Raw genomic sequence first — 27,771 nt, 5'->3', positions numbered from 1 at the left:
TTTATTTTTTTTGGTATCGAAATGGTATCGAAGTATCGATACTTTTCAAGGTATCGTATCGAAGTCGAAATTCCAGTATCGTGACAACACTACTAAGAAGTAACGTCGTCAATGGTGAGTGAATTAATTTTTTTTTAATATTTAGTAGCTGTGTGGGGCGGTCTGTGTTGATTATGATTTACTGGGCTGTATTTTACTGCGTGCGTTGGTATGCGTTCTGCCTTTCTGTGGGTAACAAGCGATTTATTTTGGTCCGCCGTGGCCCCCTCCCTCCTTCTCTTCCTCTCTCTCCTCCCTCTCTCTCCTCCCCTCCTCCTCCTCCTCCTCCTCCTCCTCTCCTCTCCCCTCCTCTCCTCCTACTCCTCTCTCCCTCCTTGTGGTGCAAATCCAGAGCCTGCAGGATAATGAAAGACCCTCACCACCCCAATAACAGCCTGTTTCAGCTGCTGAGGTCAGGCAGACGCCTGCGAACCCCAGCTACTAGGACAGAGCGGCTTAGGCTCAGCTTCTTCCCCCAGGCCATCAGAGCCATGAACAATGAACATTGAGTGCTCAGAACATTGAACTGTCCACACACAAGCACACATGAACACACACACGACACGCACACTGTGCACGCTCACACACGAGCAGCCACTTAACACTTTAACATGAGCGGGCACACACTCATGTCGCACACACGCACACTTATGGCCAAAGGAAAGGACACTTTAAATTAGAATAACAGGAACAGTGTATTGCACTACCAAAGCTAACTAGCATGTCCCACATGCTCTGTAAATAACTATGTACAGATACCGAGATGTCACTCCATGTTACCTGCTACCTGTTACTGCACAATGTTGTTTCCTTCTTTTGATTCTATTATATGTACCACTGTATTGCACATCGTTGTGGGCAAGACCACCCGCATTTCATTGTATACCTGTATGCCGTGACAATTAAAACTCTTGACTTGACTTGACTTGACTCCTCTCCTCCCTCTCTCCAATCCTCTCCTCCTACTCCTCTCCCCCTCCTCTCCTCCTCTCCTCTCCTCTCCCTCTCTCTCCTCCCCTCCTCCTCTCCCCTCCTCTCCTCTCTCCTCTCTCCTCTCTCCTCTCCTTAATCAGAGTTTCCAACGCTATAGGTCTATATGACAGGCGTTGTACACTTTTTTGATCAAGGTTTTTTTATTTGAGATTTTGTTTTTACAGGTGGTCCCACATGGGCCAAAAGAAAATAAAAATTAAATAAGGCCCTCCCTCCCTCCCTCCCTCCCCCCACCCCTATACCAGACAAAATCATTCTACAATATCTTAGATCGTTTGTTAATCATTGTTTTTCCTTTTAGCTTTTAAATCACCCAACAGCAGTCACATATCCCTTGTATTCTGCAGATAGAGAAGAAGAAAAGTAAGAACATAATAGGAAAAATACACCGTAACAAGCTGAGAGACCAGGGAAGCCAGTCAGATCGCCTCCGTTACATTATCCGCTTCCATACCCTCAAAGAAAGTTAGGAAAGGATCCCAAATATTGTGGAATTTTTCGGTACAACCTCTGATAGTATACCTGATCTTCTCCAGTTTAATATGATACATGACCTCTCTCATCCAGTGGCCGAAGACAGGTGGTCCCGGGTCCTTCCATTTGAATAGTATCAGCCTTCTGGCCAAAAGTGAGCAGAAGGCCAACATTCTAGATTCCCACCATCTAATCTAAAGTGGATGTCCGCTGGAGCCACTCCGAATAATGCAATATATGGTGATGGCTCCACTTCCTTTCCAAATATCTTAGAAAAGGTGTCAAAGATGGTCTGCCAGTAGGTGTGCAACTTTGGGCACGTCCAGAACATGTGGAGCAGAGTGGCTGGAGCCTGTCTACAGCGGTCGCATAGAGGGTCTATGTCGGGATATATCTTAGAGAGCCTGTCTTTAGACCAATGCAGTCGGTGTACAATTTTAAATTGGATAACCGCATGTTTAAGGCAAATGGAAGAAGAGAAAATCCCCTGTATTATCTTGTCCCATGTGACCTCCGTGATTGGTTCACCTAAGTCAGTCTCCCATCTGCCCCTGAGGAGGTCTAAAGGTGTTGAGTTGCTTCTATTAAGTAGTTCATAAATTCTGCTTATAGCCTGTTTCTGGATCAGTTTACAGTTCAAGATTGAGTCTAAAAGGGAGGCCGGAGGGCACACTGGGTAGCAGTCCGAGTTCGAAGTTACGAAGCTCCGGAGTTGCAAGTATCTATAGAAGTGTGACCTAGGGATCTTGTATTTCTGTACCAGCTGATCAAAGGAGGCAAAGTTGCCGTCTATATAGAGGTCAGACAGCGTAATCACTCCACTCCCAACCCAACTGTCAAAGGCCTTATCCATTGTTGATGGGACAAACATGTGATTTTTTGTGATCGGAGCAGCCAGTGATAGTTCCCTGAGGGAGAAGGTTCTTCTAAATTGGTTCCACACTTTTATCGAGTGGATAACAACTGGGTTTGAGGTAAAGCTAGATATGGGCCGTGTGAACGGGAGCTTAGCACATAACAAGGCAGATAGGGAGGTGGACCTAACCGACGCACTCTCCAGTACTGTCCACCAGGGGCAGGGCCGCCTCAGGGGGTGTGCGAGCAGTGCGGGGGCACAGGGAAGGGGGGCCTCGCACAATTTTTTTTTTTGCAAGGCCCCCCTTCCCGCGAGGCCCTTTTTCATCACAGACCTAAAATCTAGTTTTGCTTATATGCTTATATATTTCACATTAGACACGTTTGTAGAATGTGTCTGACTTGTTCCTGGCTCTGCGGCTCTGCAGATACACTATGGAAGGCAGCTCTGAGGCTCTGCAGCAGAATTGGTTTCAATGAGGGGAGGGGTTACAGGTAAGGTAGCGTCTGACTATTTCGCGCGTGCAGCATTGGAGGTTATGCCAGCCAAGATGAAGAGGACATCGTTCGGCAGATGGACTGAAGATGAAAGTTGTTGCATGTTAGACAGTTCAGTCAGGCTAGCCATCCCGGCTAAAGGCAGGGACAGCTAGTTAGCTTTAGCTACGTTATAATATTGAGTGCTAACGTGTGGTTCAGTCGGGATAGCCATAGCCATGATGATGTCGGCTAGTAGCTAGCTTAGCTAAAGGCTAACTAGCGTTAGCTAACCTAGAGAGAGCACGTGCAGCATTGTTATGCCAAGATGAAGAGGACGGTCGTTCGGCAGATGAACTTCGTCAACTCCACGCGGTTGTCTCCATCCTCTTGGACGTTTGGTGAGTTTTTAATGCACTCTATTCTATTCCCGCCGTGGATATCTCTCTCTCTCTCTCTCGGGAGCCAAACGGGCCGACTAGCTGTTGTAGTAGCTAACGGTGTGTGGCCTGGTGTCAGCACCTGGTGCGAGGGAGGTGAGCTTGGCGTTTCATTATGAGAATATCTCCATGCTCAAGTCGGCTATAGTCCCCGACTTGTTGCCGGCACCGCTATGGTAAACACCACTCTGTAGTGGGACGTGTATTGCCTTCTTTTTCCCTTCTCTCTTCGTATGAGAAGAGGAAAACACAGCGGCTGTCTGAAGTGTTGGCCTGTATTGCTTTTCTCACGTTGTACAGTTTTTCAGTGGTAGCCGCATAGCTTGCTTCTGCGTTAGCTAATGGTTAGCGATAGCCGGGTTGAGCTAGCTGTTAGCCAGTTAGCTGTTTAGCTACGACGTTAGCTGCTCGTTTTCGCTCGGCTGGGAACGTTAGCTTGATGCTATCAGTTAGCCTAGAGTTAGCTGTTAGCTTGTGCTACGACCATTGACATTAGCCGTGAGAATAGCAGGCCCTGGCACTCTGACTACGACATCATCTTTGACAGAAGATGTAGTCGGGCCTGCACCATGACAAGGCTCCGGCCATAGCTTCTTTTTGTCCCGCCAGCGAGAGGCCTTTCGTCAACGTGGAGACCTGTGTTGCGGACTTTCGCCCTGCGTTCCTTGGTGCAGGTAAGATGTCCATTGGACATTACCCCACTCTTCCTTCCTTCCCCTCCCGAATGTTTTGTTAATAACAATGTTTTTTTCCAGGCAAGACATATGTTACTTCACAACATTTGGAGATACGACATGTGCTGTGTGTGAATTGTCTTGGTCGTTTGTGTAGCTTGGGTAGCGTTGGCCAAAGCTGTGTGTGGCCTGGTGTCAGTACCTGGCTACTCTATTTGCAGTTAGCCTATTTAGCTGATGTCGGCCATTGGCTCCTTGCTACTTTGTTTTCTCTGGTATAGACCCTCTTCTCTTTGGATTTAAGTGTTGATCTTTGTCCTTTTGGATCTATGTATATTCATGTTGCCTTTGTGAAGTTATCTTTTCCTTCTGTTTTGTTCTTCCATTAAAAGTTGAATATCCTTTAGGGGCTCATCTTTGCTTATCTCTCTCATACATGCTCTCTCTCTAACACACACACACAGACATGCTCTCTCTCTCTAACACACAAACACACATGCTCTCTCTCTCTCTCTCTCTCTCTCTCTAACACACACAGACATGCTCTATATCTCTCTCTAACACACAAAATGACATGCTCTCTCTCTATATATTTCTCTCTCTTTCTAACACACATATACATGCTCTCTCTCTAACACACACACACAAACAGACATGCTCTCTCTCTCTATCTCTCTCTTTCTAACACACACAACTGTGCAGCGATAACACTGTATATTGACTGTAGAACGGGAGCTCTCTCTCGCTCTATCTCTTGCTATATGTTGACTGTATCATGCCCAGCCTCGGGCAGCGCTATTATTTAAGAATATGTTGACTGTATGGGGGGGGGAAATACAAATTATTTTTTTACATTTATTTTAGGGGGGGGGGGGGGGGCCTCGCGTTTAAATCTCGCACAGGGCCTCGCATTTCTCCCAGGCGGCCCTGACCAGGGGGCTGTGTCCTCCCCCCTTACCCAGTATAATAACGATCTTATGTTTGCTGCCCAGTAGTAGTAAATAAAGTTTGGAAGCGCCATCCCACCCATTACGCGGGGTTCAATATCTCTCGCCAGGTTGGACAGTAAGGGTTGATAGTTACCATATATAGGTCCTTATGTTCATGCGTGATCCATATCCCGAGGTATTTGAACTTTTTAGGGCTAATTTTAAACGGGAATGTGCTCAGAGGTATCCGATCCGCCGAGGTGCCAACGGGCATCAGTTAGCTTTTTTGAATGTTGATTTTGTATCCGGATATTTTGCCGAAGTCCGCAAGTAGGGTCATCAACTGAGGAAGACTTGTTTGGGGTTGGGATATGTACAGCAACATGTCGTCCGCGTAGAGCGAGACTTTATGCTCCGAGCCCACGCGCATGATCCCTTTGATATCGGTATTCTGCCTCAGAGCCAGCGCAAGGGGCTCCATTGCGATCGCGAAAAGGAGTGGAGATAAAGGACATCCCTGTCTCGTACCCCTATGGAGTTCAAAGTAGGTGGATAGATTGTTGTTGGTGCAAACGGCAGCCATCGGAGACATATATAGAATTTTAATCCAAGCTATGAGCTTAGGGCCAAACCCAAACCTCTCCAGAGCGTGGATGCGCTTTTTCCCCATCGAGGGAGAGGACCACCTCAGGTGTTCCGGGCGGAGAGGGGCTATACAGGATATTTAGGAGGCGTCTGATATTAAAGAAAGAGTACCGATTCTTGATGAAGCCTGTTTGGTCCGGCGAGATAATCGAGGGGAGAACCCCCTCTAGACGACGGGCCAGAACCTTAGCGAGAACCTTGACATCCGCGTTGAGGGAAATTGGACGGAACGAGCCGCATTCCAGGGGGTTCTTGTCTTTCTTAAGGATTAAGGAGATAACCGCTTGGCGCATGGTCGGAGGAAGAGAATTTGTCGAGAACGATTAGTCAAATACGGCTAGCAGCAGTGGGGACAGCTGGGTTGAGAATTTTTTGTAGAAGTCTGTAGGGTAACCGTCTGGCCCCGGGGACTTGCCACTCTGCATAGATCTAATCGCTGACGTAATCTCCGCAACCGTAAGTCCCTCCTCCAGATCTGCGGCCCTCTCTGGGTCGACTGTCAGGACGCGGAGGGTCCTATAGAAATCGTCTAGCGTGGAGGGCCCCACTTGCGAGTCCGAGGTGTATAACAATTGGTAGAAAGTTTTAAAGCTTTTAATTTTAAGGTTGTCAGTGGCTTTTGAGCCCCGCTCGTCGTTGATAGAGGGGATGGACTGGTTGGCAGTTCTTTGTCGCAGCTGATGGGCAAGTATCCGTCCGGCCTTCTCCCCATGTTCATAGTACCCCTGTCACGTTTTGGTAATGAGGTACTACTCAGCCTGTCGCGTTGACAGGAGGTCAAACTCAGTTCGCAGCGATATACGTTTTTTCAACGTGTCGGTTGATGGCGAGTGGCAATGTAGTCTATCTAGCTCCAAAATCTCGTCCGTCAGTTGCTTAAGGCGTGCCGTGTTTATCTTCTTTTGGTTGGCGCAATATGAAATCACCTGTCCCCTTAAGTACGCCTTCAGTGATTCCCAAATGGTTAAAGAAGACATTCCCGGAGTCTTATTAATGTCGAGAAATAATGTAATTTCCGAGGTGATGAAGCTGTGAAGGCTTCCTCCGACAGAAGCAACGGGTTGAGTCTCCACTGGCGGTGGCCGAGCCGTGTATTCGGGATACTCATTTTCATAACTAAGGGACCATGGTCCGAGATAACTATCGCTCCGTATTCGCATTTGGTTACAAGGGGAAGGAGTCTCTTATCCAGGAGAAAGCTGTCTATGCGCAAGAAGGTATTATGGACCGGGGAAAAAAAGGAGTATCCTCCTCTATCCTTTAAGAAAGCGCCGGATTGCACGGGACGAGCTAGACTGGGGGGCCTTCCTGGGCGAGCTATGGTCCAGCACCGGGGAGAGTGCACAATTCATGTCGCCGCCAAGGATGAGATGGTGCGAGGTCATATCGGGTAGGCGGGAAAAAAGGCTGGTGAAGAACGTAGGGTTGTCCCAGTTTGGTGCGTAGATATTAGCCAAAATGACCGGAAATGAATGCAGTTTCCCCACCACTATAATATAGCGCCCTGCAGGGTCGGCCTCTACACTTGACATAGTAAATGGCGTGTTTTTATCTATCAGAATGGCTGCTCCTCTGGCCTTTGTGTGGAAGTTGGAGTGATACATCTGTCCCACCCATCCTCCCCTCAGTCGAGCATGGGCCGCAGTTTTTAAATGCGTCTCCTGGAAAAACGCTATGTCTGCATTGAGTTGTTTTAAATGTGTAAGTACTTTCTTACGCTTTACTGGGTGGTTGAGTGATTTAACATTCCAACTCATGAAATTGACAGAGCACCCTTCCAGCCCCATGGTATCACCCGTGTCGATCATAGTAGATGAGAGAGGCCATGCATCTGGAACCTATAGAGAGCTCAGCACAACTGCAGGTGAAAAGCAAAACAGACGTCTGATCAGTTAAGCATGTTGAATGTACAAGTCCGGTAATCCCCCCCCCCCCCTGACACCTATAAAAAACAAGGTGCCCAAAATACCCTTCAGAAACTAATCCACACATAATATGCTTATGTTGGAGGTGTTCTACCTATGGAGCCAGCCGCTCAGGCCCCCGTCGAGCCCCTTAGGTAAAAGAAAATAATAAAGAGAAAGAAAAGAAAAATAAGAGTAAAAAGAAAAAAAAGAAGAAAAAAAAAAACGTACTCAGATCTTGGTATTATATAAGGTCTTCAGCTGTCCATTGGGATACACCCAACCAGGTACAGTAGGGTAATATAGGTGGCAGCGGTGAATGGTAAGTATAACAATAATACATTAACATTAACAACCTCACATCAAGCAGGCCCTGAAATAAGGCAAAACATCTTACTCCCGAGCAAGGGCAACCAACATGCCCCGTTAAACACAAAAAAGGGCGCCTGATTGGGTGATATAGAATAAAATAAATTGAATTGGAAGAGGTGTGGGAGTGTGCGTGTGTCCGTGCGTCTACAAATGGGTGTGTACCTGGGCATATGCCCTTCAGTGTTCGTGCATTTGCGTGCACGTGATCCTATGTGTGTGTGTATATGGATGTATCGAACACAGCCAAGGTGTAAACGTATGGGTGTGTATGCGTGAGTGTGTGGGTCCGTGCCGCCGTGTCTGTATAATGTGTAAATGTTTTTGCGTGTCTTAATGTGTGTCTGTGCATGCGCGTAGTGCGCGCCCACGTGTGTGTAGTACGCCTAGAATCTCTAGCATCCATTAGGTATGCGGGCGCGTGCGCCATCTTAGGTGTGAGCATGTGTGTACATATTTATATGTCTGTATGAGTGTATGTGTATACACACATTGTCCTATTGGGGCCAAAATTATACACTGTTCACATTGTCTGTATATCATAAGTATAGGGCAACGAGTTTGCTGGAGGTTGGTGAGTCACTTAGCTTGGTAAATAGTGTCCAGTGGTGTCCTCTCAATGCTAGGCAGACGATGCTACACATAAATGATCACACAGTAGACATTACAGTAGCCTCTATATACATATTGTCCTGTTGTAGTTAATATGATACATTGTTCACATCGCCTGCATATCATAAGCAGCACGTACACACGACACATCTCTCTTTCTATGTGGTCTCACCCGCCGCTGCGCGCACAATGTTCTTTCTGACGTAGCTCATTGCCTCCTCTGCATCGGTGAACTCTCTCTTTTCCCCCGTGCGTGATGCGAAGTCGGGCTGGAAAAAGAATGCCGTATCGGATGCCTTCACGGCCGCGTAATAGCTTCCTCACCTCCGTAAACGCAGCCCTGGCCTTCGCAACGCCCGTGGCATAGTCGGGGAAGATTGCAATATACTTTCCGTTGACCTGCAATGGAGCCTCAGTGCGCGCCCGTCTCAACACCTCGACACAATCCTGGTAATAGTGGAGTTTAGCCATGATAGCACGGGGCTTCCCGTCTGGCCTCTTCGGCCCCAGTGCTCTATGCGAGCGGTCCACCAGCACTTCAGCGTCCATTTGCAGCACGTCTTTCAGCAGCTTTGAGACCGATGCAGTAGAGCTTGAGCCGTCCGTCTCAGCTACTCCAAGTATCCTCACGTTACATCTCCTCATCCTTCCTTCCATACGGTCACACTTTCCCCTGAGACCAGTCATCTCAGTCTTTAGGTCGTCGACTGTGACTTGTAGCGTTGCCACCTCGTCCAACCACCTCGAGAGACCACCCTCCACGTCCTTAACCGCAACCTCCATTTTGTTCATGTCCAGGGAGCATGTCTATGTTCCCCGGGTCCTATGTTCCCCGGGTTCTATGTTCCCCGCTTTGATTGATTGATTGATTGATTGAAAATTTTAGACCACCAGCCCTGATTCCAAACTCTAACCCTAACCAGTTTGAAAGAGGGCCTAAGCTTAACCGTTCGAAACAAGGCGGACATTAATAATTAATAAAATAATAAAAATGTATAAAATGTTCAATCTATTAATCAATCAAAGCGGGGAACATAGGACCCGGGGAACATAGGGATGATCCCCATGTCCACATGCAGCGTCGTTACACAGCTTCGCATTTCCTCCTTTATCGATTTCAAATAATTTCTGATAAGGTCGAACTCCTTGGAAAGTGCACCTTTCAATTCCGATTGTATTATCACTGCGATTTCGGATTTCAGCGCGAGGAGAATCTCCGTGGTAATCTCTGTGGTATCCACGTCGGCCATCTTTGACGGTGTGGTCGGTGGTGGCCCAGAGGCGGAACCCGAGGCGTTCTCAGGCCTACTTGTAGTCGGGACGTATCCAAATTTGCGAAGGTTTGATGCCATCTGTCCGTGTAAAAAATTACCAACGGTTTGAACAAATGTACCCGGAGTAAGATTCACTAAGTTATGTAAATCCGTAAGCTTATTAAATTAAGATAAAACAACAAAAAGTAGAGATTCGACGGGAGCGAAAACAGAAAAGCGTACTACTCCATTGCTCGCCTAGCCACGCCTCCCAGGCGTTGTACTCTTAAACAGTAATGTATATTTGTAGATCTGGTATGTCATAAATGTCTGGATGTAGCAGTACTGTCTATATCTCTGTATGTCATATATAGATGTAGCAGTACTGTCTATCTGTATGTCATGTTATGATGAATTGAAAATGGGGGACCCTGATGTAAACAAGACGAAAGTCTTTCTCTGGTCTGCATCCCCTTAACAATTGTGTGTATTGAGCTGTACTGTATTGTACCCATTCTGCAATCTGTTCATTCATTCATTCATTGTCCTTGTGTTACATAAAACCCATCTGTGGCCTCGTGCAGAGGAAGGTGGTAAATACATGTTAAGATATTCCAATGTACAGTTTTGCATGCCATTGACTCAGAATGGTCTGTTTTATTGAAATCGTCACAGCAGTATAGTTTGTTTATACTTCAGAAGTATGATATTTAAACATGGTCCCCAAAATGAATGGAAGCGAATGAGGAGCCTGACACCTGGGAGGAATGGGGGTGTTGCAGCGTTGGGGATGTTTGAAAAATATAATTTAATATATAATATAATATAATAATTTGTGCTTCACCTAAAAATGTGGTCAGCAGCCTCCACTGTTGTGCACCTTGGTTGAATAATGAGATGAGAAGTTTGATGGTCCAACGAGATGATGCAAAAAAAACTGCAAATAGAACAGGTAATCTATGTGACAAACAACATTACTGTAAACTAAGAAACGCGGTAACCAAATTAAATAAATGTAGAAAGAGGGAATACTACATGCAGAAAATCAGTGATTCTAAAAATGATGGGAAAATATTATGGAGAACGTTAAATAACATAATGGAGAGGAACTCAAACATGCATCCTTCCTTTATAGAAACAGAGGGTACATTCCTTACCAAGCCAGCAGATATTGCAAATAATTTTAATGATTACTTTACAAATAAAGTAGACAAGCTGAGGAATGCCATGGGCGCAGTCGAGGACACAATGTCACATCACATCATTAAAGATTGTATCATGAGGGAAAAGCAGTGCATGTTTGAATTCCACCATGTTACAGAAGAAAATGTTGAAAATATGCTTTTATACCTGTCTGATAATAAATCTCCTGGTATTGACAACTTGGATGGTAAACTGCTCAAAATGACTGCCAAATACATATCTAAGCCATTAAGTCACATCTTCAATAAACGTTTAGAGCAAGGTGTGTGCCCCGAGATCTGGAAGGAAGCCAAGGTTATCCCATTACCTAAGGACAAAATAAAAACCTCCGCTGGTTCCAACAGTCGACCCATAAGTCTCCTCCCAGTGTTAAGTAAAATAATAGAACAAATTGTATACACCCAAATTCAAAACTACTTTTCAAGTAACAGTCTGATAATGAACTACCAACATACATACAGTAGATGGTCACTCTACAAGCACAGCACTTTCCCAAATGACCGACGACTGGTTTAAGAGCATGGATGATAGGAGGCTTGTTGGAGCTGTGATGTTAGACTTTAGCGCAGCTTTCGATGTGATCGATCATAGTCTGCTGCTGAACAAACTCAAATGCTATGGCTTTGGCTCTGTTGCTATGTGTTGGATGGAGACCTACCTGACTAGAAGCCAGAGAGTCTTTTTCAATGAGAGCTTTTCTGAAAGTAAGGTGTTGCAGTGTGGGGTCCCACAGGGAAGTTCGCTTGGGCCTTTGCTATACTCAATATTCACAAACGACCTCCTTTATGTATTAAATAAATCTAGTGTAATCATGTATGCTGATGATTCGACAATGTACAGTACAGCATCAACATGTAGTTAGTTAAACAATATACTTAAAATAGAGCTTAAAGCCATAACAGACTGAGTCAACAATAACAAACTGGTACTCAACGTTGCAAAAAAAAACAATGGTGTTCGGATCCAGGCACATATTAAGCAGCGATCCACAATTAAGCATGGCTGGTCAGCCAATGGAACAGGTAAAAGAGGCTAAGTTGCTTGGCATGGTTCTTGATTCTGGTTTAAAGTGGACAACGCAAATTGACAGTATCATAACAAAAATAGGAAGGAGCATAGCTGTGACAAGAAAATGCACAAAGTATTTAACACCAACCACTTTGAAAGAAGTTGTCACATCTTGAGTACTGTCCCGTCATATCGTCATCAGCAGCAAAAACACATACAGAAACTACAAATAGCTCAAAATAAGGCTGCCAGACTAGCTCTCCACTGTTCAAAGCGCACTAACATTGGAGTTATGCACAGAAATGTATCATGGCGGGCGGCCGGGTAGCGCAGCGGACTAAGCTTCCGTCTACCACCACAGAGACAGTGGGATCGAATCCAGCTGTGGTGCTTCCGGGTTGGCCGACCATCCATACTAACACAATTGGCAGTGTTAGCGGGTGGGAAACGCGGCGAAGGTGGGTCCTGGTCGTTGTAAACAGCGACTCCTACAGTTAAGTCGGGGCGTCTGCACAGCAAGGGAAGGATCTGGGAGAGGTACTGTGACCTTCCACACGTTACACTCTCCCAGTGAGAGTCTACGCTGCCAGGTGAAAAGAAGTGGTGGGCTGGGTACACATGTGTCGGAGGAAGCATGCGATAGTCTCCGCCCTCCCGGACCGACGGTAGGGGGTAGAGTGCGCAACGACCAGGAAGGGGATTGGGAATTAGCATAACAACTAACATTGGGATGGGAGAAAAACAGAAAAAGAAGGGGGGAAAAGATAATAAAAAATGTATCATGGCTTCCGGTTGAGAAACGTCTGCAATCCTGTCTCATTACTTTTCTCAGAAATGTTCAAGTTGTCAAAAAACCACAGTATTTTTATGATCATATAGTTTACATAAGAGAAGAACATGAACATATGACCAGACAAGCTACGTCAGGCCATCTACTGGCACCTAAACCCAGAACAAATCTACTAAAATCTTCTGTGACTTACAGAACTATCATGTAATGGAACTCATTGCCAAGCTACTTTGCTGAAATAAAATCCAAAACCACTTTCAAGAATTTTTTTAAATACCATCTACTAACGAGCATGCACTGAACCCTTATGGCATAGCGGTGAAAACCAATGGACTGTTAATTGTATTTATGTTGATGGCAGTGAGTGCTGTTCAGGAAGCACTATTTATTTGATTTTAATTATTTAATAATAATAATAATAATTCATTTAATTTATATAGCGCTTCTCAGTAACCCGAAGTCGCTGACAGTAGTCGGGAGCAGGGGTACAAACAAAGAGGCGAAAGCAAAGAAACAAAACAAAACAACAAAGAAACAAAAACAAAGGAACATGAGACCATGGGGGGAACGGGGAAACAGCCTGATGGCACAAAAAAAAAAGACTAGAGACATATCGATCAGGTTGGAGGGGAGGGGGGGGTTTAGGGGTGGGGGGGGTTGAAGGCAAGGGAGAACAGGTGGGTTTTGAGGCGAGCTTTGAAGGTGGAGAGTGTAGGGGAGTCTCTGATGGCTGATTTGATTTTAATACTCTGATTTGATTTTAATACTTTATACTAATAAGTATCTTGTACAATATCACCCTTAACTGAGGATGAGATTGTTAATGATGTTGATAATGATGTAATTGATGATGTAATTGATGTTGATAATGATGTAATGTATTAAATATTGTTGTAAGTGCTGTGCCGGACCCCAGGAAGAATAGCTTTTGTCAAGTGCAAAAGCTAATGAGGATCCTAAATAAACATAAAACATAAAAGTAGTTACGTGGCTGGCCAGTATGACTACTACCATACTGTCTGATTTATACATTTTATATTCAGTTTAATTACCTGTACATTGTATATTACTAATATTACTTATTTCCGTTGTACTGTACTTGTGTTGTATGATGACAATACATTTAAATCTAATCTAATGTAATTTGGGGAAAAGGGCAGAAAAGCATGATTGAATGGGCTGGATCCAAACCAGAGCAACAGCCGCTTCCCATGATAAAAGGTTTCCTCCAGAGGGAGACTTCTTCTGTCCTTCTTACAACGTAAAGGATTATTTTAATTAAAAAAAAATTTTAATCCTCTCTTTCTCCGATTTTTTCTCTGTTTTCTCCCTGTCCCAATTTAGTCGTTGTGCCAATTCCCCCCCTCCCCTACCTGTTTTGTTGTGCGCATGTTCTCCTATTGGTTGGTACAAGGGAATCCTGATGTCATCCGCACGCTTCCTCCAACACATGCGGCGACAGCCAGTGACTCTTTTTTCACCTGGCAGCGAGGACTCTCATTGGTGAAGTGTAACGCGTGTAGGGATGGGTACCTTTCACATTTGAACCGATACCGATACCGGTACCGGTACCTGTGAATCGATACCGGTACCCAACGGTACCTTTTTTCGGTACTTTAGTCTCAAGAAATTTTATTTACCTACCTCAGTCGTAAAAAAAAAAATCCAAACTTCAAATAACTACAATTTCGACAGTTTTCGGCTTGTCATTGCTCCGACTGCTTTGTTGTTGAATCAAGTCAAATCCTAGGTAAGCATATATTGTGCGTGTGAACGTTGACATGAAAAAAAAAAGTAAAAAAAAAAAGAAAAGGTAAAATTTTTTTCTTTTTTTTTTTTTTTCTCACTTGATTCGATACTCGGTAGTACCGACGTGTTTCGGTTCGGTACCTCAAAAGTACCGAATTCGGTACCCATCCCTAAACGCGTGGGAGGTCACGCTGCCTTCATCAAGTCCTGCCTCCGCTGAGCAAGCGCCCAGACCTGACCTGTAGGCGTCGCTGTCCACAACGCCAGATCCCCACCCACGGCTTCCCTCCTCCTAACCCAGCCAAACGAGTTACAGCCCACGATCAGCCCAAGCCAAGGCAATGCTGACTCCGGGAGTCAAGACCGCAGCCTCTTGCATTGGTGACGAGCGCAATCTCCGCTACGCCCCCTGACCGCCCTCGTAAAGGATTATTTAACGCTGTGTTTAAAGTGCTGGATAAGCATCTGTGGAAAGTGGAAACAATAACCCCTTATCGGTTTGACCCGTTCAGCTATTCAGCTCACTTCAATCACAATTGTGAGGAGACAAGTTAAAGATTTTTTAGAGCCGTGAGACATGGACTTTGGACTAACTAACTAGACACTAGGAATATACAGCTTATCCCAGAAAGAATCGTCTCTGTATGAGGACAGAGTCAATGTGATGGACAGCTTTGATGCTGAAATGTGTCCTTGTGTGTTCTGTCCCGGAGACAAGGCTGGTCTTACCAAACACATAGACGACGTAGGTCCAGGAGACAGAGACAAGGCTGGTCTTACCAAACACATAGACAACGTAGGTCCAGGAGACAGAGACAAGGCTGGTCTTACCAAACACATAGAAGACGTAGGTCCAGTCCAGGTAGAAGCACAGCACTCCAGACAGCGGCAGAGTGATGACTGTCCCCAGCTGAGCCCCTGGAGGATGGTTTAAGAAGACAACATGATTAAAAGACAGACTTGTCTTTAGTTCTGGAGGATCACCAAGGTAGCCCTCATTTACAATGATGCTGAGATTGCAACTAAATAAAGAAAATAAATAAAAGACAAAAACAAACAGAAAAGGTCAAATAAATAAAAAAAGATAGTGTGATGTGGGTAGTCGATTTAAAACAATTGCATACTGACAAGGGGCGATTTAATATGACGTTTCTAAAAACATCCAAAAGGAATGATGGTGTCGGGCAGTCGGAATTTTAAGAGGTTATGATGCCGTTTAAATGTGGTGAGTGACAGTAACATTATTTTAATGCTACTTTTCACTGTCCAACAGGGCTGTACTACACACAAACATTATAAATAAACAACTAATAATTTTTTTTAACAACTTACACATAAATAAAGCAGAGCGTAGAAAATAAACGACCCTCCGAGGCGGAGTCATCATTAACAAAAATCCAATATGTACTTGTTCATTAAATCTGATGGATCAATTGCTGTTGTTTCCTGAAGCCGAAAGTTTATTCACAGCTGCGGCAAGCGTCTCAACAAATAATATCAACAGAGCCATGTGTGTCATTTATGGGTGTCGCTCAAAACTCAACGGGGGAGCTCCCGTAGCTCACCGCATATCTCGGCGCTATTTCTGCGTCGGGGAAAACCGTGCTCGTCACGGATCTGGGGGACACGAATTCGATTCCCGGACCCGCCGTCATTTCTCAGAATGTCTTCCCCTGCTCTACATCCCATTTCAACCTGTTTCTGTCGGTCATGCTTGACCAGAAAAGCGATAAACGCTAAAAAATAAAGTTAAAAAAAATAAATAAAAAAGAAAACTCAGGCCAACGAAAGCACTCGTCTTGATTCACATGCAGCCTTTTTTAAACAAAGACATTTGACTATTAGATATACTATAACTGTTCGCTTGTATAGTAAATATGTTCTTAAACATTCAAACTATGTATATAGTTATACTATTAAAAGAATTAATAATAATAATAATTATCTTCTGGTGTGATTTGCGCAAGTTGACGCAGTGGTCACATAAATCAGTGAGGACATTTGTTACTGTGTGTCAACCAGTGAGGACATTTGTTACTATGTTGTCAACCAGTGAGGACATTTGTTACTATGTGTCAACCAGTGAGGACATTTGTTGCCATGCGTCAACCAGTGAGGACATTTGTTACTATGTGTCAACCAGTGAGGACATGTGTTGCCATGTGTCAACCAGTGAGGACATTTGTTACTATGCGTCAGTGAGGACATTTGTTACTATGTGTCAGTGAGGACATTTGTTACTATGTGTCAGTGAGGACATTTGTTACTATGCGTCAGTGAGGACATTTGTTACTATGCATCAGTGAGGACATTTGTTACTATGAGTCAGTGAGGACATTTGTTACTATGTGTCAGTGATGACATTTGTTACTATGAGTCAGTGAGGACATTTGTTACTATGCGTCAGTGAGGACATTTGTTACTATGTGTCAGTGAGGACATGTTAAACGTGGTAGAATTCCAAGTTACTGAGAACTGTGTCCAGATACCAGATGCCTTTCAGGAAGGAGCGCAATGAGGTTGATGATTAACATTGGAGAGGGTTAGGGTTAGGTAAGTAGTTGTTAAGGTTAAGGTAAGGGTTAGGTAAGTAGTTGTTAAGGTAATGGTTAGGTAAGTAGTTGTTAATGTTAAGGTAATGGTTAGGTAAGTAGTTGTTAAGGTTATGGTAAGGGTTAGGTAAGTAGCTGTTAAGGTAAGGGTTAGGTAAGTAGCTGTTAAGGTAAGGGTTAGGTAAGTAGTTGTTAAGGTTAAGGCTAGGGAATGAACGTAAGTCAATGCAATGTCCCCAAAAGTGGCCTAACGTGTGTGTGTGTGTGTGTGTGTGTGTGTGTGTGTGTGTGTGTGTGTGTGTGTGTGTGTGTGTGTGTGTGTGTGTGTGTGTGAATGTGCATGCGTGTGTGTGTGTGTGTGTGTGCATGAGTGTGTGTCCTACCAGTGAAGCAGATGGTGACCAGGCGGCTGCGCTCCATGGGGGGGGCCCACGCCGACCACATGACGTACATAGCAGGGAACGTCACTCCCTGCAGAACATGACGTTATGTTTCAGGTTAAATAACAGTTATTCAGTCATTCAGTACCAGGAGCAGGTTCTGCCCGTTGTCCTCGCATGCGTTTCGGGTCAAACAACCCTTTCATAAGTACTTAGAATGTACTCCAACCTCCCCGCGTACCTCTCCGACTCCCTCCAGCACCCTGATGGCGATGAGGTAGCCTGCTCCCAGTTCAGCTGCGAGCGGGGTGAGCAGAGTAAAGATCACGGTGCACAGGATCCCTAGACCCATCAGCCACTTGCCTCCAAAGCGAATGGCCAGGTAGCCGCCAGGGATCTGGGTCAGAATGTAGCCGTAGAAGAAGGAGCCCAAGATCCAGCCCTGGGTCTCAGAGTCCCAGTTGTACACACTGGCCTGGGGGGGGGACACACACACAACACACACACACACACACACACACACACACAAATCTTTATGTCCACATTATTATCACACGTTAACAATGTAAATTGATTCAAGGGCGGCTACGTGGCGTAGTGGGCAAGGCGCTCGCCACAAAATCTGGAGACGCTGGGCTCGGCTGTTCGAGCCCAGCGCTCCACGTTTGCTTTCAGTTTAGCTGGTCGTCCGTACTAATACACATTGGCCGTATTAGGGGGTGGGAAACTGATGGGTGGGGATCGGGCGTTGTGGACAGCGACTCCTACAGGTCGGTTGGTGCGCCTGCGCAGTAGAATCAGGAAGTGTCGGGGGCAGCGTGAGCCTCCCACGCGTTACTCCTCGCCACTGAGAGATCGAGCTGCGCAGGTGAAAAGATGCGACTGCTGTTACCTCAAGTACCGGAGGGGACTTGTGCTATGTATGACTTAGTCCACATTGCAGCCGGCTTGTGGGAGGCAAGAAACAGCGTTCGTGACAGGGGAGGGTTGAATTGGATGATACGAAATTGGGATGGGAGAAAATATAGAAAATGGAAGAAAAAAGTGGATAAAAAAAAACAATGTAAATTGATTCAGATAGTCAGAAACCTGGGCCCTCATTTATCAACGTTGCGTACACACAGATATGGGCGTAACCCGTGCGTACGATTATTTCTAAGCAAAGTGTGGGACTTATCAATTTGAACTTGTGCTTGACTTTGTGCGTATATCTACGCACAGCTCGGAGCATGCGTAGCTGGCGCCCGGTGGTAGAATATGTTTACAATGCGGAAATAAGCACCGACTGCGCTCCGCGTAACTCAACTCGTTATTATTTTGTGCATATATTGCAGAAATACGGGAACGTTTTGATTATATTTAAAAGGCTTTGCCATTGTTAAACGTAATAAGTGGAACCCCGAAGCTGTAAGCAGAATACAAGTCATATGAACACCCATGATATAGTGTTCTTCCCCCTTCCTATATAAGAAAGAATAAAAAATGCATTGCAACGAGAACAGAGGTTATTTGTTGAGTTTATGTGTATACAAAACCCTTGCAATAAATGTGTCTTAAATCAATGAAAAGCATACATGCTCTGGATACAGAGCATATATCGTGTGGGTGATATGACTTGTATTCTGCTTACAGAATTCCACGTATTTAGTTTTACAATGTCAAAGCCTTTTAATATAAATCAAAACGTTCCCGTATTTCTGCAATCTATGCGCAAAATAATAACGAGTTGAGTTCTAACAAAGAACGTATTACATGCTGGGTAGGCTGATAGAGTAAACTATGATATGATATGAATATGAATATGATATGATATAAAGGTATACTGGTACGTCCGAGGATAGCGAGGAGTCGGATAGCCATTAAATGCCGTTTGGACACACGTGCGTACATCTACTCTACTGTATGTCGTGCGTGCGTGAACAGAGACAGGTGATGGTCCTGCAGCTAACCATCCAAATGTCAGCTCACGCCAAGAAAAGAAAGGTTGATAGCAAATACCGCGTTTTCAACAAGATATGGACTGCTAAATATTTATTTACAGAAGTCAAAGGTAAAGCGGTGTGTTTAGTTTGTGGTACACAGGTCGCCGTATTCAAAGACTACAATTTGAAACGCCACTACGTGACCAAACATGAAGACAAATACAAGAACTTGTCGGATGAAGAGCGCGCAAGGGAGTCGGATGCTTTGCTAGCTAAACTGCAAAACCAACAAGGACTTTTTACAAAACTTTGCACACCCAGAGAAGCAGCTGTCAAGACAAGTTATGTCATATCCCACAAAATCGCAAGAAGAAGTAAGTGTTTTTCTGATGGAGAGTTTATTAAAGAGTGTTTGTTGGACTCTGCAGCACTAATATGCACTAATTTGTTCACGGAGGTAAATGCATGTTTGGACAAGTTGGGACTTAAATGGGACAAGCTGGCTGGTGTGACAAGGGATGGTTGTCCAAACCTGATAGGGAAAGATTTTGGACTTTTGAAGAGGATGCAGGATAAAGTGACAGAAATTAACCCTGGGCAGAAAATGAAATTGACATGTTTGCATTGTATTATACATCAGGAGGTGTTGTGTAAGTCATTGAATGAGTCATGTTGTTGATGTTGTAACTAAAGTAGTTAACTTCATCAGGGCGAGAGCATTGAATCACAGACAGTTTGTTGCACTTTGAGGAAACTGAGACTGAACACTGTGACATAAGCTACCACACAGCTGTCAGGTGGCTCAGCCTGGGCAAAGTGCTGAAAAATTGTCTGGGACCTGAGAGAAGAGATTCGAGAGTTCTGTGTGAAGAAAGGAAAAGACATCCCACAGCTTTCAGATGCAGACTGGCTGGCAGACCTTTGTTTTGCTGTAGATGTGACTGCACTAATGAATTAACTAAATGTCAAACTGCAATGCAAGGGCCTTTTTGTGCATGAAATGTACAGCACAGTGAAAGCTTTCATGAGAAAGTTGCAGCATTAGTTACACACACTGTCCTCATATCCCTCCTAGTTTTTTTTTTTTTTTTGTATCCACTTTTTTTTCTATATTTTCTCCCATCCCAATTTCGTATCATCCAATTCAACCCTCCCCTGTCACGAACGCTGTTTCTTGCCTCCCACAAGCCGGCTGCAATGTGGACTAAGTCATACATAGCACAAGTCCCCTCCGGTACTTGAGGTAACAGCAGTCGCATCTTTTCACCTGCGCAGCTCGATCTCTCAGTGGTGAGGAGTAACGCGTGGGAGGCTCACGCTGCCCCCGACACTTCCTGATTCCACTGCGCAGGCGCACCAACCGACCTGTAGGAGTCGCTGTCCACAACGCCCGATCCCCACCCATCAGTTTCCCACCCCCTAATACGGCCAATGTGTATTAGTACGGACGACCAGCTAAACTGAAAGCAAATGTGGAGCGCTGGGCTCGAACAGGCGAGCCCAGCGTCTCCAGATTTCGTGGCGAGCGCCTTGCCCACTACGCCACGTAGCCGCCCCTCATATCCCTCCTAGTTACACATACACACAGTCCTCGTATCCCTCCTAGTTACACATACACAGTCCTCAATCATATCCCTCCTAGTTACACATACTGAGGACACAGTCCTCATATCCCTCCTAGTTACATACAGTCCTCATAATATCCCTCGTAGTTACACATACACACAGTCATCATATCCCTCCTAGTTACACATACACAGTCATCATATCCCTCCTAGTTACATACAGTCCTCATATCCCTTGTAGTTACTAGGGGTGGGAATCGCCAGAGACCTCGCGATACGATACTATCGCGATACTTGAGCCGCAATACGATAGTATCGTGATACTCGATATATCGCGAATATTGCGATATTTATTTTTTTGATCAATTTTTATTTTTTTTTACTGCAAAGTAAAACTGTCAACATGTTTTATCTAATAAAATAAAGTTCAGTCTGTTCATCTCACTTCAATAATTTTTATTGCAGAACATGGTATTTTCTCAAGCAGACAGATGTAAACACTGTAATCTGTGTTGCATGTACCTGACAAACTGAACTGTTTGTATTACAAGTTCAAGTTCAAGTTCAAGTTCTTTAATAGTTGTCATACAGAAGTACAGAATACTTTCATACAAAATGCTTCTTACTGTTACGCTCCAGAGACTGTGCTAGACAAGATAGTATCAAATAACATAATAACATAATATAGCATGAATTTAGAAGAAGAAAATGAAAGAAGAAAATGAGGTCACAGTGTTCGGTATAGACATATGTACAATGTTCTGAGTTACCATATAATATACAATACACAATACTATGCAGTGTACTAATGTACAGTACTATCTAGTGCAAAGCAGAAATGGGATGAGGTACAATTTTAGGTACAATTTACAGTAAGGTGTACGAGTTGTAGTGCAATCCTTCATCCATAAATATAAAGTGTGGGGAGTGGGTGCTACAGTGTGTTTGTTTAAAGTGGGTGTGTGCTATAAAGTGTGTGGAGTGGGTGCTACAGTGTGTTTGTTTAAAGTGGGTGTGTGCGTGTGGATGTGTGTGCTATGTGCGTTTGGTGGTTGTTGTTGTGTAGTGTTCATTCATTGTTCGTTTAGCAGCCTGATGGCCTGGGGATAGAAGCTACTTCTGAGTCTTTCTGTGCTCGCCTTGAGACTCCTGTATCGCTTGCCTGACCGCAGCAGTTCGAAGAGGCAGTTGTTCGGGTGACTGGAGTCTTTAATGATTCTCTTAGCCTTGCCCTTGCAACGCTTGTAGTAAATGTTCTGGAGGGTGGGGAGCCCCCCTCCAATTGTGCGTTCGGCTGAACGTGTCACTCTTTGTAGTCTGCTTTGGTCTTTTGCAGTGCTATTCCCAAACCAGGAGGTGATGTTGCCGGTCAAGATGCTCTCTATTGTACATGAGTAGAAGTTCTTAAGGATCTTCTGGCTGACTTGGAACTTCCTTAGGCGCCTGAGGAAGTAGAGGCGTTGTCGTGCCTTCTTCACCACACTGTTAATGTGTGTGGTCCATGTCAAGTCCTCGGATATGTAGGCTCCGAGGTACTTGAAGCTGTTGACTCTCTCAACCGGTGCCCCGTCGATGCTGAGGGGGCTGTAGTCCTTGACCCCCGACCTCCTGAAGTCCACAATCATCTCCTTTGTTTTGCTGACGTTCAGGGAGAGGCTGTTTTCCTGGCACCATCCCGCCAGGACCTTGACCTCTTCCAGGTAGGCCCTCTCGTCGTTGGCAGAGATCAGGCCCACCACCACTGTGTCGTCAGCAAATTTGACGATTGTATTGCTACTCCGCTGAGCCACACAGTCGTGTGTGTACAGGGAGTAGAGGAGGGGACTCAGAACACAGCCCTGGGGGGCCCCTATGTTGAGGGTGATGGATGAGGAGGTGCAGTTGCCTGCTCTCACCACCTGGGGTCTGCCAGTCAGGAAGTCCAAGACCCACTGGCAGAGGTCATAGCCCAAGCCCAGGTCCCTGAGCTTGGCTATGAGTATGGAGGGGACTATGGTATTGAATGCCGAGCTGTAGTCGATGAATAGCATTCTCACATAGTTCCCCTGCCTCTTGTCCAGGTGTGATGCTGCTGTGTGCAGCACATGGGATATGGCGTCCTCCGTGGACCTGTTGGGGCGGTATGCAAATTGCAGGGGGTCCATGTTGATGGGGAGGGAGGAGCAGATGTAGCCCTTTACTAGCTTCTCAAAGCACTTCATGGCTATGGAGGTGAGAGCTACAGGGCGGTAGTCGTTGAGGCAAGCAGGCTTGGATTTTTTGGGTACAGGGATAATAGTGGACTTCTTCAGGCAGGTGGGGATGACAGCCTGTTCTAAGGACAGGTTAAATATGTCAGTGAATACTGGGGCCAGTTGGTCGGCACAGACTTTTAGGACGCGGCCGGGGATGCCGTCCGGACCTGCTGCCTTCCTGATATTCACTTTTTTAAAGGTCCGCCTCACCTCATGCTCTGTTACCCTGAACACTGCGCCTCCATCAGCAGCCGACCCCCCCCCCCCCCCCCATTGCCGAGGCTTGTGAGCTGGTGTTGTTATTACCAGCATCAAACCTCGCATAGAAGGTATTGAGGTCGTTTGCTAAGGAGATGTCACTGTTCAGTTTGAGGGAGGCGCCTTTGTAGTCTGTCATCGTTTTGAGCCCCTGCCACATAGCTCTAGAGTCAGCTTGTTCAAACTGGAGTTCAATTTTATCCCTGTAGCGCCGTTTGGCCTCTGACACTGTCCTCCTTACGTTGTGTCGCGCCACCTTGTGGTCATTCATGTTGCCTGCCACTAGGCCGTCATTGTATGCTTTGGTGCGCTCTCTCAGAGCTTCACGGACGGATTTGTCTACCCAGGGTTTTTGATTTGGGTAAACTTTCATTTTGGTAGTGGGGATTGTTTCTTTCACCCTAGTACAGACATAGTCCAGCACTGTCTCCGTGTAGGCATTAATGTTATCTGTGTCGCGGAACACAATCCAGTCTGTGTGGTGAAACACTGACCGGATCGTCTCTTCTGACGTCAGATCCCATTTCTGCACCTCTCGCGAGACTACGGGAGTACTTTTAATTCTCTGTCTGTACTTTGGTGAAAGGAAAATGGATGCGTGATCTGACTTGCCAAAGCCACTATCAGAATGAGCCTTGTAGCCACCTTTAAATTGCGTGTAACAGTGATCTAGGATGTTACCACCTCTGGTGTTGCAAGTCACATGCTGATAGAAGTCGGGCAATACCTTTCTCAGATTGGCGCTATTGAAATCTCCCAGTACTAAAATGGCGGCGTTAACGTTAGCCACTTGTATTCTATTTACCTCGTCGTGTAGTCTGGAGAGCGCAACCTTGTTGCTGGCTTGCGGTGGAATATACACTCCGACCAGGACGATCGCCGTTAACTCCCTCGGGAGGAAGAAAGGACGACACTTGATGGTTATATATTCCAGTTCTGGGGAGCAGTGGTTGGATAATTCCTTCACGTTCGTTGGATCACTCCAATTTTTGTTAAACATGAAGGCAATACCTCCTCCACGTTGTTTACCGGACTCTGATGATGTCCGATCCTTTCTATGGATAAAGAAGTGATCCGCTGGTTGAATTGCGTGATCTGGAACCTCCGGTGTGAGCCATGTTTCGGTGAAGCAAAGGACATTGCAGTCCCTAACGTCTCTTTGATATTGAATCCTTGCTCGGATGTCATCCAGTTTATTGTCTATTGATTGTACATTGGCTAGCAATATACTGGGAAGTGGTGTACGGTGGCGTCTGGATCTCAGCCTGTTTCGGATCCCAGCCCTCTTTCCTCGTCGTCTTTTCCTGGGCTCTGGGAACAAAGGGTCTGGTCCTAATCTCCGGAGGATTTCTTCAGGCCATTGGTGTGGTTCGGAAAGCTGATCCAGCGAGTAATCCAGTTGGTAAGTTTCCCGTAATCCAATGTCTATGAGTGACTGACGGTCATATACATTAAATGCACCAACAGTTGGTACGCACAAAACTCTAAAAACTATAAATATTAACAAAAGTAAACACAGTCTCGACGGAGCGAACAGAGAGGCAGCCGGTCGGGGCGGCGCCATCATCACAACAGTCATATTCCAACTTAACTGAATGCACATGTGTGTGTGTGGACTACTGTACTATTACAGGTATTGAAATGAACAATGCAACTTCCTTATACAAAAGAAAATAAATTAAAAAATTATGAATAATTCAATATCGATACAGTATCGCCACGCAAAGTATCGCGATACTACTACGTATCGATTTCCCCCCCCCCACCCCTAGTAGTTACACATACACAGTCCTCATATCCCTCCTAGTTACACATACACACAGTCCTCATATCCCTCCTAGTTACACATACACACAGTCCTCATATCCCTCCTAGTTACACGTATACACACAGTCCTCATATCCCTCCTTACACATACACAGTCCTCATATCCCTCCTTACACACACACAGTCCTCATATCCCTCCTAGTTACCCATACAAGTAAAAATTACTGAATAAGTTTAAAGCATGTATTGCTTTTTGTATAAAGTTGATCAATTGCATGTATTTTAACATACTGCAAAACATCTCTTCAGTGTTTGTGAAGATTAACAAGTTGAAAATAAAATAGAACACTGATGTAATGATTGTTTTAGTTTTTACTGTTTATTACTTCTATATTTTTATTAGTGGTGGGACTCGATAATTTTTTTTCGAATTAATTCAAGACTTTATAGTTAATTCATCTAAATTAATCACATATCAATATTTGATGCGAAGAGCAACATTTTTCAATTCAAATTAATTTTGGTATACGAGTGAATCAATGAATATACATTATACATACGTTTAAGAAGCAAAATCCTGTATTAGCTACTACACAGACCAACAGATCAATGCATTTTTTAATAAAGTGCAGCAATTTTTGGAATAATATATATATATATAGCGCAAAGGACCTTTTGTAAACTCAAGCACTTTCGAGGTAAAAGTAAAACGCAGGGGAGCTCCAGTAGCTCACCGCATATCTCGGCGCTATTTCTGCGTCGGGGAAAACCGTGCTGCGTCACGGATCTGGTGGACTCCGAGTTCGATTCCCGGACCCGCCGTCAATTTGCCAGAATGTCTTCCCCTGCTCTACATCCCGTTTCATCCTGTATCTGTCGGTCATGCTTGACCAGAAAAGCGATAAACGCTAAAAAATAAAGTAAAAAAAAAAAGTTAAACGCAGTACTTCAAGTACATTCCAGAACAGTTTCTCAATTTCTCTTATTACATTTTTTTTATGAACAAACCAGACTAAGAAAAAAAGTAATTTGCGATTTATTATACTTTATACTTATAGCACATGCATGAGTCTGGTCTCCTTTGAAAGGTAACATTCTTACACAATAAAGAAAAATCATCATGCGATTAAATGCATACATTTTTTTTTACTTTTAATTCTTTCTGTAATTAATTAATTAAAATGAATGCGATAAAGTCCCAGCCCTAATTTGTATATGTTTATTCTTCTGATTACCAGTAACAGCTAATCAAAATATATAATTTACTACTTTTTACAATGGGAGATAATGAATATTTAGCAGAATTAAGTTCAAGTTATCATTGGTTCGGCCCTCCAACACAGTTCAGGTTTCTCATGTGGCCCCTTGTAATAATGTATTGCCCACCCCTGTAACTAGACCCAACCAGCCTACGTACACGACCTACATTTACATTTACATTTAGTCATTTAGCTGACGCTTTTATCCAAAGCGACTTACAAGTTCTGTACGACAAGCCATCAGGAAGGGCACAACTCTATCAGCTGAGCAACAATGTTCATCAAAGTGTTGAGTGCTACAGTGTAGGTTAGTTTATTAGGACAAGTGCATGACAGTACGGTTAGTTAGGGTTAGATTTTTTTTTTTAATTGTTTTTTTTTTTTTTTTTTTTTCAGATAATGGTTGAAGAAGTGCGTCTTTAGTCGACGGCGAAAGATTGGACGTGATTCGGCTGTCCTAACTGGGGTGGGTAGTTCATTCCACCATTGTGGGGCAAGGACTGAGAATAGGCGACTTCTCTTTGATGACCCTCCCGGAGCTTGGATAGGAGTAGGTCTGAGGCGGCCAGAAGATGCAGAGCGTAGGGGTCTTGAGGGTGTGTAGTTAGAGACCATTGACCGGAGGTAGGCGGGAGCGGTTCCCTTTGCCGCACGGTATGCTAGGTCGAGGGCCTTGAAGCGGATTCGTGCAGCAATGGGGAGCCAGTGCAGGTCCCTAAGAAGTGGGGTGACATGGGCCGACTTCGGTAGGTTTGAGATCAGGCGGGCTGCTGCGTTCTGAATGAGTTGAAGAGGCTTAGTGGCAGTGGCCGGGAGGCCAGCGAGCAGTGCATTGCAGTAGTCGAGGCGGGAGATGACTGTTGATTGGACGAGGAGTTGGGTGGCTTCTTTTGTCAGGAAGGGGCGTATCCTTCTGACGTTGCTCAGGAGGAATCGGCAGGTTCTGGTCGTCGCTGCGATGTGAGCAGAGAAGTTCAACTGGTCGTCGAGGACAACACCAAGGTTCTTGGCGGTCGGGGACGCAGTCACAGCTGCATTCTCAACTGTGATTGAAAGGTCGGTTAGGGGGGAGGATTTGGCCGGCAGGTGGAGCAATTCTGTTTTGCTTAGGTTCAGTTTGAGGTGGTTGGACGTCATCCAGGCTGAGATGTCGGACAGACAGGCCGAGATCCGCTCAGAGACGTGGATATCTGAGGGAGGGAAGGAGAGGAAGAGTTGAGTATCGTCGGCATAACAATGGTAGGAGAAGCCATGAGACGTGATAATGTTACCCAGTGATTTAGTGTAGAGGGAGAAGAGAAGGGGTCCTAAAACCGAGCCCTGGGGGACACCCGTCCGCAGGGGGCGGGTGGCCGACAGGGTCCCTCTCCATGACACTTGGTAGGAGCGGTCATTGAGGTATGATGACAGCCATGTCAGC

The 27,771-nt window shown here is 45.0% G+C and overlaps 1 protein-coding gene across 1 annotated transcript in view; it reads right to left on the bottom strand.

Annotated features, from left to right (window-relative positions):
- Positions 1 to 27,771, bottom strand: part of slc17a5 (solute carrier family 17 member 5) — a 90,894-nt gene that overhangs the window by 55,675 nt on the left and 7,448 nt on the right. Inside the window, exons 3-5 of the mRNA XM_084321480.1 lie at positions 17,588 to 17,821; positions 17,350 to 17,437; positions 15,246 to 15,332 (exon numbers count right to left, since the gene is read on the bottom strand). Of these exons, the coding sequence (XP_084177606.1) occupies positions 15,246 to 15,332; positions 17,350 to 17,437; positions 17,588 to 17,821 (409 nt within the window). The remainder of the gene's footprint in view (positions 1 to 15,245; positions 15,333 to 17,349; positions 17,438 to 17,587; positions 17,822 to 27,771) is intronic.

The sequence above is a fragment of the Notolepis coatsorum genome, assembly GCF_963971535.1.
Source record: "Notolepis coatsorum genome assembly, chromosome: 9".
Classification (NCBI taxonomy): domain Eukaryota; kingdom Metazoa; phylum Chordata; class Actinopteri; order Aulopiformes; family Paralepididae; genus Notolepis; species Notolepis coatsorum.
This window is presented reverse-complemented; position numbering and strand designations above follow the sequence as displayed.